At 38.5% G+C, this 19,164-nt stretch overlaps 1 protein-coding gene across 1 annotated transcript in view; it reads right to left on the bottom strand.

Annotated features, from left to right (window-relative positions):
- Positions 1-4,399: 4,399 nt before the first annotated feature.
- Positions 4,400-19,164, bottom strand: part of SCUBE1 (signal peptide, CUB domain and EGF like domain containing 1) — a 222,853-nt gene continuing 208,088 nt past the window's right edge. Inside the window, exons 15-22 of the mRNA XM_067289850.1 lie at positions 18,623-18,826; positions 17,021-17,182; positions 13,793-13,960; positions 12,742-12,903; positions 11,119-11,316; positions 7,929-8,081; positions 6,776-6,855; positions 4,400-5,535 (exon numbers count right to left, since the gene is read on the bottom strand). Of these exons, the coding sequence (XP_067145951.1) occupies positions 5,383-5,535; positions 6,776-6,855; positions 7,929-8,081; positions 11,119-11,316; positions 12,742-12,903; positions 13,793-13,960; positions 17,021-17,182; positions 18,623-18,826 (1,280 nt within the window). The 3' untranslated portion in view covers positions 4,400-5,382. The remainder of the gene's footprint in view (positions 5,536-6,775; positions 6,856-7,928; positions 8,082-11,118; positions 11,317-12,741; positions 12,904-13,792; positions 13,961-17,020; positions 17,183-18,622; positions 18,827-19,164) is intronic.

Here is a 19,164-nt window from a genome sequence, read left to right as displayed (position 1 = left end):
CAACTTTCTTTTTTGAAAATTTAATGCCTGTAAGTATGTTTCTTGTTTATGTGGCATCATCTGTTCTACTTACAGGACCGAGGATGACAGATTAGCTGTGCTCTTTAGAAACCACCTGACAAATCAAAACACAGACTCCCTGAAAACTCTGTGACCAAGCCTGTGCTTATTTAAGCTAGTCTAAAACTTAGTAAATCTACTGGTGTCAGTAAGCCTACCATAATATAAAGCTGGTGCATGGGAAGGATCAGTCTAAATGGTTTTTCCCCCTCTTTCTTTGGTACAGTGTTGTTTTACATGTTACAACAAAGACATATAGAACATGTTTGTCTTTGAACTGTATTTAAAATTTTAGGTCTGAAAATCCTCTGCAGATGAACCCTTTTCCAGTATGTTTGTCTCACCAATGAGAAAGAGACATCACTTACGGTGAAAGTTAAGCAAAATGCATTAAGTGAAGAATTTCACAGATGAAGTACGAATCTTTTCAAAGATTCAGCACAGGGACAGGGTGGTTTTCTTGAAAGTTCAGCAATTCTTCCTGCTGCCCTACTTCAATAACTAAAGACTCACCAAAGGGAACTTAAAGCCTTTTCAATGTACACTGTACACACACATGCTGGCTGCCCATCAAGAATTGCTCGTAGGGCTTTGTATGCTGTGATTTTCCATATTCAGAGGAAATGAATGTCAATACAGAATGTCAATAAAACATGACAAAAAAGAAACAATTTTTTTTTTTGGTAGGGCAGCAGTTCCTACAGAAATATAATTATTGGAGACATACATCTGATGTGAAAACCAGATGCATATTTTGGCTCACTAAAGTTTGGGAAGTTCAGGCATAGGGCTTTTGCTGTGCTCAGCTAAAAAGAACTGTACCAATTATCACCAAATTGCAGAGCCAGGTTTGAAGAGTAAACATGAGACTAGACTCAATCTTCAGTGACCATAGCACAGTGCAATTTAACTTTATGGTATGGAGGAGGCATAGTGAGGAAATAAGTTTTTCAGAAGTTGGTCTTTAGGTAAAAAGCTAATATATGACAGAGGGAGGGAGGCAGATGGAAAAAATGGTCTGAAAGTAGACTTCAGAAGCTTTATATCAAGTTTTAGTGAACTAAATCTTCAGGCAGTATAAATCTTGCTATTGCGGGCAAGATGCAGGTAGCAATTTGGCCCATTGAACACAGACTCCTGATGCTTCCTGTACTGAAATGACACACACACAAACACACGCACATGCACTTTGCCCACAGCAATCACTAACAAGCGCTGTCGTGGGATGCCTTAGGGCTTGATTATTTAGCAACTTCTGATGCACTCTGCTGGCTTGCAGCAGGTATGCAGGCTGCTGTCTGGTGGCACATGAGAACCTTCGGATGAGTCACCACCATCTCGCTAAAAAATAAGTGCAGGAGGAGAGGCTTAAAATGATAAGTGCTACAGGTGCAACTTTTAAGCGTACAGACATTTGCAAATTGAAAATAAAAAGTTCAGTTTGTGATGTGGAATTAGGCAATCACAAATTAGGCTTCTTCAACCTCTCTGTAGTAGCACATAAACATGTTGTTGCACCTATCCTGCATACAACACGTAATGCTATAAGACCAAATACAGGGATGTATTTATTGATTAAGTTTAAATGCAGCATTTCATGTTTACAGTAAAGGACAAAATTTTCTATTCTGCAATGTATTGATTGATTTCATGAAGCTGGTTTTCTTAAAGAGGCCCTATTCTCCTTGCACGGGTTTGGATTCCCATGTAGGTTTTCTCCACAAAGACGACATTCCTTGTTGTTGTACTGTTATTATAATAGTAACCATGTTTTAGGAGAATCCTGACAATGAAAGCATCAGACACCTGTATTAACAAATGAGAAGCTCAGCTCTATTCTATTTGGTGAATGCCAGTTTCTGTAACTATAAATATAGTGTGAAGAATCCTTATGCCCTTCTGAAATTGATAAGATACTTTTGGATGGAATTCTTCAAAGCATTTCTTTACTTCTAGTGCTGATGTAAAAATTATGTGGTCGTAAAAATCAGCATATTTCAACTGAAATTTGCTTAGTCTTCCATACCCTTTGTCATTACTTATTTTATTAGAAATTTGCACATCCAATGGCATTTCTGTGCAGAGCTGTCAACATTCAAAACCTGACTGTTTTCTAAATATATCACATAAGAAACCCCCATGTATTCAGAAGCATTTCACTATATACTTATGAAGGCCAAATTATTCTCTTTCTTTCTTTGCTCTCAGAGAAAAAGCATAACAACACAAAATCTACTTTTGCTACAGGAGAAGTCACTGAGCGCCCAGTCCTGCCTGCAGAGTCCCTGCCCTGACATGGCTCTGGGGAATACGGGCCAACCCAAACCTCCCACCTTGCCTGTCAGGATGAACTAGGCAAAGCACCAGTTTTGTCTAGTGTGGTTGTAAGCTGGGGTGAGCTGTCCCAGCCTAAGTGTGGCTAGTCCTATAGTCGTGGTGTGCAGCTGTGCCCGTGTTCCCCTAACCGTGGCCGCAGCCAGGACAGGTCCCTCCTGCAGGCACTGTCTGGCCCTGGGATCCCCCTCCTTGGCTGAGAACCTGAAGCAAGTTACGGTGCTGCCAGCGGTTTCTGGACATGTACAGCAGTGACTTGCAGCTCTGTCCCAAAAAGAAAGTTTGTCCTACATGTCACCACTATTTACAGTGACATTATGACCAAACTTGCGAGTTGCTAACCAGAAATTTTAGCAGACATTTTACTAAAGCCACTGCTCAGCATCAGGCTCCAAACTTCTCTTACTGAAGTGTGCCATTTTAACGATCATTGTTCATCCTTCAGGAAATGAAGAAGTTTTTTTTTTTTGTTAAATTTTGTGACTTCGGTTGAGAATTCTAAACAATTTCCCAATATTTGTCAGTAGGAGGGCTGTAATCCTCACCAAATCATTCTGGATAACCTATCAGACTTTGAAATACTAAGTTTAGTTGAAGTGTTTTTTAGCTACAGACTTATACATGACTGAGTATCTAAAAAGATTCCTGCTTTTTAAAGATTCATTTTTTCTACAAATAACTTCTGTTAAGAAAAAAACACATGTAGTTCTATTTTTTTCATTCCATGAATACACTGAATCTAGGAGTGATGATATGTTCTCCTTCGAAGGTCACCTTTAGTAACCCACAGTGAATATATAATAAAAGTAGTTTCAACATCGCCACAAAAAAATTAGGTTTAACAGCCTTTAAAAAAAGACTTTCATGGAGATGTTACATTTTGAAACATGGGTTAAACTATGTAAATATATTTTTTAAAACAAAAGCTCTTCAAAGGACTAAGATCCACAAGTGAAAGAACAGATTTGTTAGACTCTGAGCTGAAACTGTTTAGGCACAGAAAGAAAAAATTTATGCTCTTCAACAGAAAAGGAAAGAAGGCAAGCAAAAATGCCGGATGGCTAAGTGGAAAAACTCAATACACTATTAAAGGAGTCTCTTAGAAATGGAATATTCAACCACTTGTAGCCAACAGAAAACAACTTAAATATAATTTAAGCATAATTTTAAACAAAGACATAAAAGGCATAAAAAGTTAGCTATAAACATACTTAAATGTAAGCCTTTGAGAGCATCCCCCCAAAAATGCAGTAAAGCAAACCTGTCTCTTTATGTTAGCCTTTTCCTGAGAGGATGTTGGCACGATGGTTAATTTCCACGTGTAATAAAATTGTAGGATCAAAGGGGAAGTGGTATATAAGAGGAAGGGACTTAAAAATAAAGAGACTGCAATGCTAATAAAAACAGTCCACTCTCTCACTGAAATTCACTCCTGTGCCAAGGAACAGGAGGGAACACAGGATTTATCATCGTCTTACCCACCAGCTACCTGTCGCCCATGGAGGAAGGAGACCATGAGGCTGTGCTCTCTGGTGTGGGGTCTGGGCAGCTGGAGAGTTGCCTGAGGCTGGTGTGTGCCGCGGCTGCAAAGGGGTAGTAAAAGGGAGCGCTGGGTCTCCAAAGGCTGCAGGACCTGCCCTCCACGTCTTCAAAGCAGGCTGCAAAACTGTGTCCCATTCCCCCCACCCTCCCTGTGTAGAGTTTGGGCACCTGATGGAGGCACGTTCACAGTGTTTTATGGAGGACAGATCTCACTTAAAGACTGAGCTCCTCTCAAGTGTGCTGTCCTCCAGGTACCTCCTGGCCAGGGTATGAGGGGTGCCCAAAGAAGCGGCAATAACTGACCCTTTACTGACCAAGATACTGGAGAGCAGCTGCATCTTAACTGATGTTATTCTTCCTGGAATAATGTATGCTGAAAGAGATTGTCCAAGAAAAAAAACATTATCCAGTATTATAAAACTCCAAAAGGCTTCAGTTTGGTGTTAACAGAAGTGACAAGCACTTGGAGAAGTCATTTAATCATCTAAGCGAAGTTACAAATAGATATGAGTAAACAGTGTGTGGGGGAGTAAAGATTTAAGCATGAATAATATTTACAGTAACTAAAGATAACATTACTAATGTACCCACAAATAGAAGTATATATTTATATATTTATATATTGTACTTAATTAGATGCTCTATTAACGCAAAGAAAACCAGACTATTACTTTTGCTATTGTTGTTCATTTCTCATCTATCCTATTGTAAATGCCTTCAAAGGGACCAATTGGTGTATAAAACTCCATAGCTACATCAGTTTCAAGAAAATAGTAGATAGTGGTAAACCTCTGAAGAAGTTTAGAAGAGGACAGATAAAATGTTGGGGCATGGGACTCAATCTTATGTAATTCATAAAACAAAATTATACATCTGTCTCTTTTTTTCCCCTTTCTTTTCTTCCCTTTTGATTTCTAGTTGAATAACGGTTCCACTAAACCACAAAGGAGAAATAACAAAATTTAGATTGTTTTGTTTTCTTCTAAAGATTCAAATATAAAGTTCAAGTGCAATTCAAAATCCAAATATTATTTATACTACATACTTCTTTCTACAACAGGACTTATCTGCAGGTAGTTTAATTGGATTTGAATAGTTCCCTTCTGTGCTTTGAAGAACCTTTTTTTCCTGGAAAATAAAAAGCTAGAAAGAATATTTTCTACGAAATGTAATTTCAAATGGAAAGTGAAGACACACTAGTGCAGACACAACTTTGGATCTTTAACTAGATGCACTCAATGATCCACAATTATTTTTCTTTGTAGTAAAAATTCCATTCAGAACATTGGCTTTTAACAATTATAAAACATTATAGGTATTCTTCAATATACAATTGAAAATAAAGACTGCAAAAAAGAGCCTTCAAATCAGCAAATGTTTCTACTATGGAGGAAATACAATATTTGACAAGAATGCAAAGTAACCCCAAATTGAATACCACTAGACTTATTTGTATGGTCGTAGAAATCTGGAAACTTTTGAGCGCAGTAGCTTTATAAATGATCTTGGAAACATCTCTTTTGACTCTTGTGCTGTGTACTTGAAATAGTTCTGTGGGTGTGCCAGGACATCAAAGAGAGCTTTGATCAGTTTCTTGTCCTAGGGGAGACAACATAGACGTTAGACACGAGCAGTGGGTGGACTTAGTTTCTGTACAGCTTCAAAATTAATGAACAACAATCAATCATATAGATTTTTTTTTTCAAAATGCCATCCCAGGTAAAGCAGTGTAAGGGAGCTGTACCCCATGTTGCCTGCGGAGATTTATGCTGCTGACATGTTTTACCGTGCTCTCTGGTTTTTTGCAATTAGTGTTCCTCGAAGGTAGTAAATTGAGCATATAGCTGCTGGGTTAACCACAAACTGGCTGTATAAGGTAGGTATTAGCATTGCTAATGTCTCCTCCTGCCCTTCCAGGAGCCTTCCCTCCATGAAGGAGAAAGCTGGTCTTCAGCAACACTGAGCTCTGCGAGGACCTTATCCTGCCCTCTCGTGAACCTTGAGTCAGAGCCTCACCGAGCCCCTGCCGGACCTCACATGTGGGAGTCAAGACCTGAGTGACCCAATACTCATGGGGTTGGGGCTGGGTGCCCGGTGGGAGTGGGTGTTAATCAGTTTCCCTCTTTCCAAACCATACACTAACAAGGTTGAATTTGGTCTTCTGAACAAGCTTTTTTGTTTGTTTGTTTGTTTTTTTAATTATAGGTAACAGCCCAGCAGCCTTTCTCTACATTTCCCCCCAATTTGTTGCTTGTGCCTTTTAAAAATAATTTCACCAGCAGCCTACGATGCTATGTTATGTTTATGTCTTGTTGAGGCAAGACAGTGGCTTAGGTAGATACATTTTTTATGCACAGGAAATTCTAATTTAATGACTCATTTAAACACATGCTAGAGGGAGGCTGAAGAAGGCTCTTCAAACAATAGTTTCTCCATTCTTGGCTGACTGATTTTTCTAACATACAGTTCTGTTGGCATGCGTTTCATTTAGGTCCTGATTCAGCAAAGGACATACACGTGCCCAGCTTTAAGAGCACAGGCAGTCCTTTAAAGCTGTGCCCACATACTTTGCTAAGCTGCTGATACTGACTGCTAAACAGCTCTATGGTGCTGAGTAGATCGGACGTTCTTACATTTTTTTTGGTTGTGTCCATGCTTATAGACCAGTTGATTTTGTACTACTGCAAATACCAGCACAAATCTCAGAAGAAAAAGCATCACAATTGGGCATCACAATTGAGGCTTAATTGTTATGAGCCTATCAGGGTAATGAGAACTACCTTGGGAAAATATATAACAAAAGGAATTCTTGGTCAGCCTCAGAGCAGAATTTTCTTACTTTTAGAATTTCTTGGTGATTTTCTGAAGCATATAATCGTCCATCTCGAACAATGTCTTCTATTAGCTGTTGATAATCCTCTGAAAAATAAAGATTGGTGAGTGACTGTTTGGGACATCCTTTGGGAGGATTATAGCTAGACAAGCACTAATGAGCTAGACCTCCTCTTCAAGATAACTCAGAGAAATTCAGTAACCAGTTCATTATCTATATCTCTCATGCTGCTTTAATCTAATCACATTAAAATTAAAATTCTGTACTTCTTTAGAACAGCAATTTTGAGTCATCTATACAAATACTAAATTAGCCTCAGAAAACTCTTCCCTGGCATTATCATCTGTATTTTAGAAATGAAGACACAGGGACAGGGATATGAAATAACTGTCTAAGCCTATACACGAAGTCAGAGGCACGGTCAGGAACAGACCTTTGTTTTCTGCCCTGACACCATCTCTCGATTTGATTCTTGAATCAACACTAGTTGCCAGCTTAATATCAGATTTTCTAATCATTCACTAAATTCCACTGATGTTTGGAATGGAGGTAGGCTAACAGAGAACAGCTGCCAAAGGTAGCACAGAAAAGTCTTACTTTCTTTAAAACAGTCCAAAGTCCAAAATATACAATTTAATGCTTATTTTTGTATGAAAATCAAGACTGTCTTAGAACATTTTGCAATGTTTATTTTGCAAATAACCTTTGAAAAAGGATATTTTCTTTTGCATCTTTTTTTTTCTGTTGGACGTGTTATTTTATTAATTTATGCTTTTCATGATTTTGCTGGTTACTAGTAAGGCACGATGAAAGGGCTTCCTAAAATGTACAGCAATTAATGGTACGCTCACTATGCATGCGATAAGTAACAATAAAAAGGAGTCTCCTTAAATTCAGTGGGAGAAGCATTAAATTCAAAGAGTTCTGTGCATCTTGCTGTCTGTCCTTAAAGGATTAGGAAAAGTAATAAATATAAAATTAAGTATTACTTCAAATTCTTTACAACTGATTTTAACGTAATTCACTGAAAACCCTAAAAATGAGTTACATCAAATTTTTCGCATTCTTCTCTCCCTGCCATCAGTGTAAAAATGATTCTAAATGACAATTTTCTGAAATCTAGGTATAACATAAAGATGGAAAACAATCCCATTCTCACCATCGTAAGTCACATATGGGACTTGAAATCCTTTCCCACTGTTTCCTTCATTTGACTTGAACTGAATCCATAGCTTCCTTGATCTTGAGGTAAATGCAATAGGTCTCTCGTAAGTCTGACACGTTTCATATGTAGTAATTGAAGTTGGAGAAGCTGGAAGATTAAATAAATAAATGATCTTTATAAAAATAACTTTTTGAATCCTTCCTGATCTAGAGGTCAGAACTGCCAGACTAACAGACACTTGTTAGTTCACATACTCCTGAGAGTGAAAGATTTTTATGATAGAAGGCATGTACTCTTTATTGGCCTATAAGGAGAAGCAAGTTTTTCCACAAAGGTAATGGGAACCCTTCCCCTCTGTCCCAGGACAAGATGCTTAAGTAGACAGCAAGATGCCACAGATCATTATTAGCATTTACAAAGTTAGTATCGATGTTACTTATTCTGTGTATTACTGCAGCATTGAATTCCAGGGCTCCAACATGCCAGTCCCAGATGGGCAAGAACAAGTCAGTCGCGCCCCCGGCAGCTTTGATGACCAGCTCCTAACACTTCTAAATCTGGGTGTTAACTTGATAGCAATATGCTGATTATCAGAATGTAATAACCTTGCTGTAGGTTTGAAAAGAAAATGTTATTCATCTATTGCTGGTCTGGGATCCAGAAAGACCCCCAATTTGAACTTATCATAAGTAACAGAGAGTGCAGGATATCCTGAAATCATTAAGAACATATCAGGTGGCTCTTCTAATTTCAAAAAAATTACAAAAAAAGAAAAAAAAAGAAAAATAGCTTCTTTCTTAGTTCAGAAAAGACCTGTGGACTTCAGAGCCACAGGATAATTAGGGAAAGATTCTTAGCAAGTATAACTTTCCAAAATCTGAACTCGCAAGGGATTACCCAACTTTCATCGATGTTAACAAAAAGAGATCTTTTGAATTGAATGGGATTTGGATAAAGCCTTAGATGAATTTCAAAATAAAGATTATGTTAAACTGGAGTTAAATGTTAATATTTATCAGAAAGTCTTAAGGATGAAGCTGTTATAATGATGTTGTAGTTATACCAAAAACAAGTAGTGCACATTAGTGCCAGAGAGAAGATAGAAATTCCATCTTCCTTAATGATTTAGATATTTTGAAATGCTAGTTATGTTTAACAACCTCTTAGACAAGTAAAAATAGCATCTGAAATTTTTGTGAAAGAAAATTACAGAAAAAGGTTTCTTGTTTCCTTTTTAGTCTTTTAAATTTGTGGATATTTTAATATCACAGAAAACTTAAAATGAGAAGTTTCTTCAGACCTAAATATCAGAACATTTTGTTCTAAAAGGTAGTATCTTCAGCACTGTGACTTTTTATTCTGATTTTCCTTTGGAAAAAGATATTGGTAAAATCAGTCTGATTTTATGAAATATTTAAATTCCAGTGGAACATGATTCTGTATAAATTTCTGGAGCCAACTTAATTATCAATCCCAGACATTCATAGCAAAGGTTAAGCATAAAACCCCAAACACATGGGAGGTACAGAAAATGCCTATATCCAACCAACTTATTCCATCAATGCTACATCTACCTGTGGTGTTGCCCTGCAACATACCATTATAGTGAGGGGTTTTAATGAGTTCCAGACTAGAATAAATTGATTTTTAAAGGAATTAAGGGCATTATTTCTTAATGTACACAAAAGGGCAAAGTAAAGATGACATAGGAAAGCAAAGAGTACCCCAGAGGTGGCTGAGTAAACGTCACAACCCTGCTCACTTTCTGTTCATGTTCCCCGAGTAGCTTCAGCTGAACACATTCACACCGCGCGCAGGCAGAGGTTACTCTGGATAACTGCTAAAGGACTGTGGTCACGGCCTTTACCTGCCCGGCTCAAATAGCATGGGGGACCTGCTAAGGCAGCGAGCATGGCCACGCTGCCCTGTTCCTGAGGGCTCTGGAGCTTGCCTCACTCCACAGTCGCATGTGTGTATGTAAGGGCTACGACTGGTTGGTGAGCAGGAACTAGAGAAAGGGCCTAGTGTAACATAACCACACTGGGGAGAATATGCTATATTACTCACACCTAATACTGTGGTCGAGTCCCTTCTTGAAGTGCAAAAAAGCGGACCGAACTGTAACTCTGGAACTGCGATCAGTTTTTTCCTCCGTAAGATTGGCAGCTGATGTTACATGAACTATGATAAATATTTATAAGAGCTATTCTTATGATGCCAAACATACAGTGATCACAAATCATAGCTCTGAAAAACTCTCTTCATTTCCCATTGTTGCTGTTATTGGTACTGAGGTGGAAGCCAAAGTTTCCCTGCTATGCCTGGCTTTAGTCACTATTGGAACCAGATTCAGGACTAGAAGGACTACTGAGTTATTCTGCTGTAACAACTGTGTTGCTTTCATAAAACTGAGCTGGCCAGATATAATGTTCTTCCATCTGTAACGTGCGGGTTTCTTTTCTTACTAATCTGACATGTAGAGCTGCCAACACAAGCCCTAGCAGATAAAAAGTTGTGAAAACTATTTTAGCAAGTAAAATATACTGTTTTAAACAAAACTCCATATAAACAATTCTTTCAGGCACGATGCTTCTTGAAGCTTTAACAACAGATCGCCAGAAGCTGGCTGCCTGCGTAGGACTGAAGGAGGGCTGCATCTCATTGCTGTCCTAACTTCAGAAGTAGATAAATTAACTTTGTAATCAAAGCTACAACATAAGCTCCGCTCCACATAAAATTGGGAAAACTTTGGAATTCTTGAGGGTGTCAGGTTGATGTACCAGCCTGTGTCAGTGAACACATTTAACAATAATTGCAGCATAGATATATCTGCAAAGGAGAAGTAAGAGCATAGTTTGTAGAGAAGACAGGAGAGATCGTCTCCTAGTATAACTTTGCATAGCTTTATTGACTTCTACAGAGCAACAGTGATTTATCCCACCTGATAACTGGGCCAGACAAAAGTCCGTTAACTGCTTTGTGATTCAGCCAAGACACTTGAATAATTAATATCGCTGTGTTAATTATCATTAGTACAGTGTTCTATTTTAACTTGCTGTGCCAGTTTATTCAGCAATCCTTTTACAAACATTGAATGGATGAAGATCTCATTTTGTCCCATCCACATGAACTTTCCCTCAATCTGTTTGCTATAAATATTTATAATTCATGGCTGGCAACTTACCACTTTTTCTCATTACTAAAACATCACCACATTCGTCTTCAATTGGGAGGAATATCTCAGGTACTACAATGAGTATTCTCCTCTTTGGGGGTGGGTTTATATTCCAAATGCATTCAACATTAGCTGGGTAGTCTCCAGGATAGTTGGGCGATTCAATATAGCCAGTATAATCCCCAAGTTCTCCTCCACAGTGCTGGTCTATGGAGAAACATAAATTAGCATTTGTGTTAGCTGATTAGCTAATTTGAGGTGTTTTTCTAGATCTGTCAAGAGCAAGTCTAAACTCCTCCTCAAGGCTGCAGATATGCATACCTTCTCCAGCTGTCTCTTTGTTTAGTGTAGAAAGCCTTTACAGGCATACTCAGTTGGCAAGGCTAGGCTACTCCATTTACTGATTTGTAAAAGCTTCATCTTCAGTGTATAAGCTGATTTAACTCTCCATTCAGATTGATTTAACATTTGATTGAGATACCAATGCAGGTAAGTAAGCATGATCCCACTGTGGAAGTATTCACACAGTGGTTACCACTAAGACCATGCTGACATACAGAAGGTTTTTGGGTTGAACTTCACTTGCTTTTTAACTTGATTTAGCTGAAGGAGTGTAATGATCCTAATAGGCAACCCTATTTTGATTACAGACCCCCTTGCTTTATTTTAGATTAAGCCAGTTAATAAAGAATCTCAATTGACAGGTCAGTTTTATTTTTCACACCTTCAAAATTCCAACTGAATTTGCTGCAGAAGCCTGATCCAGTAAGTTACTTAAGCTTGATCTCTCCAGTCCTTCTCACCCACTTAAAGCTAAGTATATTTTAAATATTTTGCATAATCAGAGCCTCAAAGATTATGCAAGGTCAGAAATCTGCTTGAAAAGAGAGAGCATCAGAGACAGCAAAATGACAAGGATGGTTTTACTTTATAGGATTGTTACAAACTCCTTCAAATTCCTTACAAATATCTAATTTACTCAAATTACATTAGACATGATGAAGGACTTCAAAGATACATAGCACACAATCAGAATAAAAAAAATATGATAGACATATACAAATATTTAGTTTAGATGACATTACCTAATTATTATAGAGAAATTCTCTTGAATAAGCATACGAGGAACGAACAAAAATTACCTGCCTAAAAGAATCATTTTTTCACAGCAGATCAAATAAAATTGCACTGGAGTCCTTCAGGATATTTAAATGGTAATTTAAGATAGAAGACTGAGTACTGCAAAAAAGCTTATGAGAAGATTTCACTGTCGTGAGCGATTACCTGACAATTGCAGTATGCATGACCATATCTCATAGTATTTCCTAATGATTAGTGGCAGTAACTCTGCTGGAAGATACTGAGCTCTACAGAGACACAGAGAAACATGAAACACTGAAACACTGCAAAACTTACAGGCTCTTGAAAGCTTATGAAAGCTCTGTAGTTTTAAATTGTAGCAGGCACTGTGCCAGATTACATTAATACTAAAACAATTACATGCAGCAAGTGGTACTTTTCCAGGTTTTGTTTGCATTGTCTTCACAGTCAATTTTTTCTGTTCCGTATGGCAGGTTGCAGTCCACACCCAGAGATATGCTCCATCTCACAGCTAATATAAATGCAACTTACTTTTGCAGTGCGTAACATTAGTGGAGCCATCAAAATCTGTACTTGTGTTCCCAGGACAGGTGATGCAGTAGTTCTGGCCAAACTCAGGCTGATAAGTTCCCACAGGGCACCGGATACATCTGTGTGTGGTGGAGTTGTAGTAGTGTCCAGGAGAACAGTGAACTGTAAGGTATGAGGTATATTATTTTCAGAAAGTAGCAATCTTTAGTACAGGGACAACTTCCCTCTACCCTGGGCATATCCCCTGAGCTCCATACTGCAGTATACATACTGCAATATACTTACCATGCCATTGCAAGGGAAAAAGACATTAGCTCGCCGTATTTCCAATTACAAATAACCTTCTAACTGGAATCATGCTCCAAAGACTAACGCTAAAACCTTACAAACTAGCAACACATGCTACATGTCTCTTTTAAATACAGTAGTTTCCAGTGAGCTTTTAACAAATGGAAGCTAATACCTACCTTCCTCAACAACGATAATCCTTTTACAGTAGCAGGAGAGAGGTTTTCATTAGCGTCTGTTTGACAGGGCTGGCATGTAATTCAATCTGCCCTCAGCATTTGCATGGAAATTCGTCATTATGGGGCATACAACATGTTGCACACTTACTGCTTCTGCCCAGCCCATCCATAATCAATCTTTAATTTCATATAATTTCTGTAGTGTTTAGTTCTTCTAATTTGTTAAATAAAAATATACTGCATATATAAAGGCTAAAGCATTCTCTTATGCAAGTTGGTCTTATTGCTTGCCATGCACTGAGGCTGATTTACTTACCAGTTGCAGCGCTGGCACTATATGTGCCTGTGGTAAATTCCAAAGAATACCATAAAGACTATTCAGTCTCCGCAATCTCAGGAGATCATTCCTAGTTTACAGATTTCCTGACCATTTAGTTTAATCACACTGTTTATACATGCAGTGGCTATGTTTGTGTTGGAGGATTTCAAAGTCCCCGGGCACTGAAGTTTACAGCAAAAGGGCAAGCAGTAGGAAAATGAAGGAGCAATATAGCCTATGAATCATGGAAAGATTTGAAATTCACCTTTGGTTTCACAGTCTTGAAATGAAACAGCACCTTCGTACTTGGTCACAAGCCCACCGCCACACGGAAAGCAGAGGGTCCTTCCTGGTTCAGGCTGATACGTACCAAGAGGACAGACTCTACAAGGTTTAAAACCATCTGAAGAATAGTGTCCAGGAGAACACTGCCCTAGAAATTGAAAACGATCGTCTGTATTAGTGAGCTTACCTTTTTGGACAAAGTATAAAAGTCACTAGTAATTAGCAATGCTTCCTATAACTTCAAAAATAACATCAGGACAGCTGCTAATGAAATTCTAATTTTACCTGCCAATTTTATTCCTGTTACTGCTTCCTAAAAATGATGCCAGTAAATAGAACTAGTTTATTAATAAGTTCTTTACTACCGATGCTTTTTTTTTTCCCAGCGAGGATTCCATTCCATTTTTTTTTTAATCTCCATTTTATAGCTATGGAAACAGTAGACCATGGGATTTACCAGACTGGATTGGACCAGTACAGCACCCTGTCTGTGAAAACAGCTGACACTGTCAGTTTTCCAGGAGGCTGTGAAAACTAGTGCTTGTCAGAAGCTCTTCTTACAGAAAATGGTGATTTGTGAAAAGCAAAGCACTTTGTGGATGAGTCTACTGACAGATAAAAGGTTGTTTCAAAATTTGCTCTCCAGGCAATTTTTGACAGGCAATTTGGTTGGCTTGTTTCTTGCTAGTTTGACGACTTCACTCCTTGACAGCCTATCTGGGAATCAGGATGTTGAGTTTTTCAGGATCTATGGCATTAGTGCATGTCTTCACACTATCCCAACCTAGGAGACCAGTGCTTTGAGATGTGTTTTAGCTGTTCCCTGAGGTTGCCTAATCCCAATACTTTATAATTTAGCTTCCAAAAGAGGCAAACAGCAGGCATAAACAACTGGCTCAAAAACCTGAAAGTTTTGAGAGCTCTAGCTGGGGTTGGTTAAGAACTCTGACATTTGCCTGGAAATGTGGAGGGCTTCCAGCATCTTGGGTACTTGGCTCTCAGGATGAACAAGAGCTTCCAAGCAAAAGCAAAATTTAGATACTGTCCCCACAAAAATCAAAAGTGAAACACCTATGGACACCTATGGGACCATGGTCTCTGGGATTCAGTTCTGCTCCCATTCCAGCAGGCTGGAATATGACTGTACAAGCTGAAGTTGTGTTACAGTCTTCTGAAAAATGTTATGACATTGCTCATTTGAAGACAATTCTGTAGCACAACTGATCCAACTGAGCTGGTCCAGCTGGTCACTGGATGTTAAGGCAAAGGCAGTTAAAGAAAATTGGATTTGGATCTGGATTTTTAGTGTGACAATTTAGTATTTGTGAAACTCTTACAGACGTTCTTTTAAAGAAGAGGTACGGTTGGGTTTTAATATTGCTAAATACCTGCCACTTTCAGCACTAGAGTGTCCCAGTCCTCACCTGAAGACGTAGAAGGAAATGAGCTGGTTACTTCATTCTTGCGTTTTCTACTGAAATTGCCAACAAAGCAGGACTGAGGTGGATTTCCTGGAGAAATGCCCCAACTGAGCAGGTTTCCCAGTTGTGCTTTGTGCTTGTGTCTATATGGATTGCATGTAACTTAAGTATCATAGCATCTTATTTTCTTGCATATAATATAGACTGAGTTCTATGCAACAGCTGGTTAAAAATTCTTACATACTAATACTTGTCTGCCTCACCTATAGGGCAGAGGATCTCAAGCATAGCTTATTTGTTACTACACAAATGTTACTGTTCCAGAAGCTATGATGCAAAAATACTATTGATTACAGGTGGTGAGGACATTTCTAACAAAATCTGTTTTTAATCAAAATATGCTGTTTCATCACATATGCTGAAACATTTTATGGAGACATATTGATCTTGATAAAATCTTTGACAGTGAGGTTTATGAACACCAGAGCATATCCGCTCTTGCCACTTTCAGAGGAAGAAAAGGGGAGAGCTCATCAGAAAAAATGTCTGTTGACAGATCACAACAGTCTATTTTGAGACAAATCCATTCTGCAAAAAGAACGAGAAGGGTTTCTTTTTATTCATGTGGAGAACAAAAATTCAAGTGGAAGCTTTGCCAGTTGTGAAACAAAATTGTCTTTCTTCTTGCTGTTGTACTGTTTTGGTCAGTATACTGCATCAGGTCCTTGTACATTTAGATTTTATGTTGATAATAAACTATTCTTCTATTTTGGCTAAAAAAAAGCCACTATAACTGAAGATGCACAAGCATTTCAAGAATTTTCCAGTGACACAATTCCTTCATCCAGTAAATCAGCCAAATCTACCATATACTTAAACTGGAGACACTAAAATTATTTTTTATTTGGTGGATGGGGAAAAAATGGCAGCATCTCAAATGTCATCGTGCATTCACTCTAGGTATCCTTGAAGCAAACATTAATGCAATTAATGAATGAGTTTTAAAGTCAGAACTTCAAAATCCAGCATAGCAGATAGGACAGATTTGTTTCAAAGTCAAATAATGTATCTGGCTATAAAATAGGTTTTGCTCATCTGTAATGAAATAAGGTAGAGAAAATAATTAACAGTTGTGTCTTGAAACCTTATCTTGATTAAGTTACAGTAGGAGCATTAACAAACTGAACTTCATATTTCTCTTCTGAAACCAGAGATTATCATCACCCTTATCTACTTTATGTATAGTGAAGTTGAGTCAGAGATAATAAGTCACTTGCCAAAAGCTACAGGGAACTCGAGCAGCATGAAAACTCACAGTCCTTAGCTCTGAATGCAGGTACAGATCCCTGCAGCATAACATTCTCAAAATCATGATTGCTGCTGCTTACATCCGATAAACTGCAGCCCATGCAAAACATTTAATCAGCAGGCTCGTTAGACTTACCAATACCAGGCCAAATTAATCTATCCCTTTGTCTCACAATATACACAGCGAGCCCTTACAAGTCGTGGTATGTCCAGACTCCATACCTGACCTGAAGCAAAGTGTTTGCTTGGCTTGCTCGGTTCCATGCCATAGCTCACACTGCTGCAGCAGGTCCCATCTTTTTGGTAGCAATGCCAGCATGTCAGCAGATGGAACAAGCCAAAACATGTGTATTGCTTGTAAGGACACAGAGTTTTCCTCTGTTGGCTTTACAAGGAGGAAGGTGCTCTCCTCTTTTAGCCTCCATGCCTCACATGCTGTATGGCAACACCTACTCCTTTGATAATCAAATTCAACTTGCCTCCACACTCTGACACGTTCCGGGCGCCTGCTACTCCCTGTCCATCATTACTTGGGCAAGGCTCACAGGTAAGTTGACCTTCTGTGTCTTGGTATGTTCCTGGCGAGCAAGGAACGCACTGATTATGTTCTCCGCTATAAAAGGTGCCCGTGCTGCAGGTAACTGAGAAAAGAAAAGGGGAATCTCCATAAGGACTTTCATCTTGGTCACATCATTTGCCTTTATATCGAACATTTTGAGAAGAGCGATCTCTTTGGCCCCAGTATGATAGTGACACTTTGCATATGCTGGGCTAGTATCCCCATCTGATGTAAACAGGCTCATCTCCACTGTGGTCTAGGTCAATTTATATCAGTGCAGGATCCTTCTTCTATTGTTTAAACCATTAAATGACATTTAACTGCACTTAAGCATTTATCAGACATATGTTGTTAATAAAGCTGATGCAGTCTTAAAATGGAATATTGTAGTTTAATTAAGACAGTGGTGCATAATGTGTGGGAAGTTATGTGAATTTTTAGTTTACAGTAGATGCATTTACATGTTGGTTTTAAGGAAGAAGATAGTAAGTCTGTCTCCTGAGATCAGTTTTAGAAATTTCTGAGGGCAATGTATCCCATGTAATATTGTATATTTCTTGATGCTTGCATACCTTAACTGAAAGGCATTTTAAATAGAGATATGAATCCACATGCTATTCTTGCTACAACAGGGAACACGACTGCATTAAATATTTTTCTCTGCAGGATACAGGTAGTTAAAGTACATAGGTTTCTAGACACTAATAGCAGCAGTGTTTCAAAACAGCTTCTAAATCACTGTTCCTATATGCTGAAAACTGCATCTGAACCAGCTCATTAGAGGCACCTACCAGATCTACATGAAGTAATTATTTACTTTTGCTTGTAAATGACTTGGTGTCTAAAAGAAGCTGGAAACACAGATAGGCTGATTTTCAAAATGTGAATTCAAGCAATTAGCAATGTTGTGCTGAGAACTGCCATTAATGGGTTTGCATTAGCACCTTATCCTCGGGAAGACACTAGAGCCTGATAACCTGGGAAACCGCCCAAAAGAAATAGATATTTTACATAAAGTTAGAATAGATATCTCCAGATCATGGCTTTTTAGCCTTTTTTAAAATGGACTTCTTGAGTGTTATATATAAATACATCCGTTGGCCATAGATTATTTGGTGATGAGGAGAGTGAAAGAGGGGTGATAATAAAACTAAATATATAGAATCTAGGCAAACACAATTTTACTGTTTTACAGAACCATAATTACATTTTCATTGGATGCTCAGGGCAACGGGGAACTAGCTACCAACCATGCTTCATGGCAGGCCCTGATACATATCTGCTGACAGCATGAGAATGTGTACATATACATGTTTCTTTTTTCCTTGAAGTCATTTAATGAAGTTTCTTGTGCTGTCTTATGAACTATCCATGGTCCATAGACACAGGCTGAGTAACATGGATCTGAATTGTCTGTTATCTAATAGATTTCCTGCCTGGCTCATTAGGGGCTAGTTAATTTGGAGGGGAGGTGCTTGTTTTGGGGGGTTTGGCTGGTCTGAAGGGAGTTTGGGGGACTTACCACATTTTCCCTCCTGCAGCACTTGCCCTGTACTGCAAGCTTCATGCCCTTCAGTAGCTTTAGCTGGCTTCTGAGCCACTTCATATTCTGTCCCAGAAAACTGAATGTAAAATTGCTGTTTATTAATAGATTTCCTCAATGTTTTGATTGCAGTTTGCAGCTTCTGCTCCATCCTTTTCCGAACACAGTCAATGTTACAGGTGTCTAGATGGGAAATGATAAGAAAACTAGAAGCAATTGAGATTCATGTTTAAGCAAAGGTGCTTAACGTAAAAACCTTAGCCTATATTGCACTGTTTCTTAGACTGCACTATCACACCTCTATTTGCTTCACTTTCTTCTCCATATAAATTCTAGAAGCAGCACACTATACTCCACGCTGGGCCTTTAAAGGGGACAAGCCAGTACACTGAGGTCCATCAAACTAAACTTCTCAGCCTATAAGGTATCAGCACTCCCTGTGAACTTATCTCTAGCATTAAAAAGACTGGTTACACTGACTGCACAGAAAGAGGGCTGCAGCAAACATCAATCTAGGCGGC

This window comes from Apteryx mantelli, chromosome 1 (assembly GCF_036417845.1).
Source record: "Apteryx mantelli isolate bAptMan1 chromosome 1, bAptMan1.hap1, whole genome shotgun sequence".
NCBI lineage: Eukaryota > Metazoa > Chordata > Aves > Apterygiformes > Apterygidae > Apteryx > Apteryx mantelli.
The sequence above is the reverse complement of the archived record's forward strand: the minus strand, read 5'-3'. Positions and strand labels throughout refer to the sequence as shown.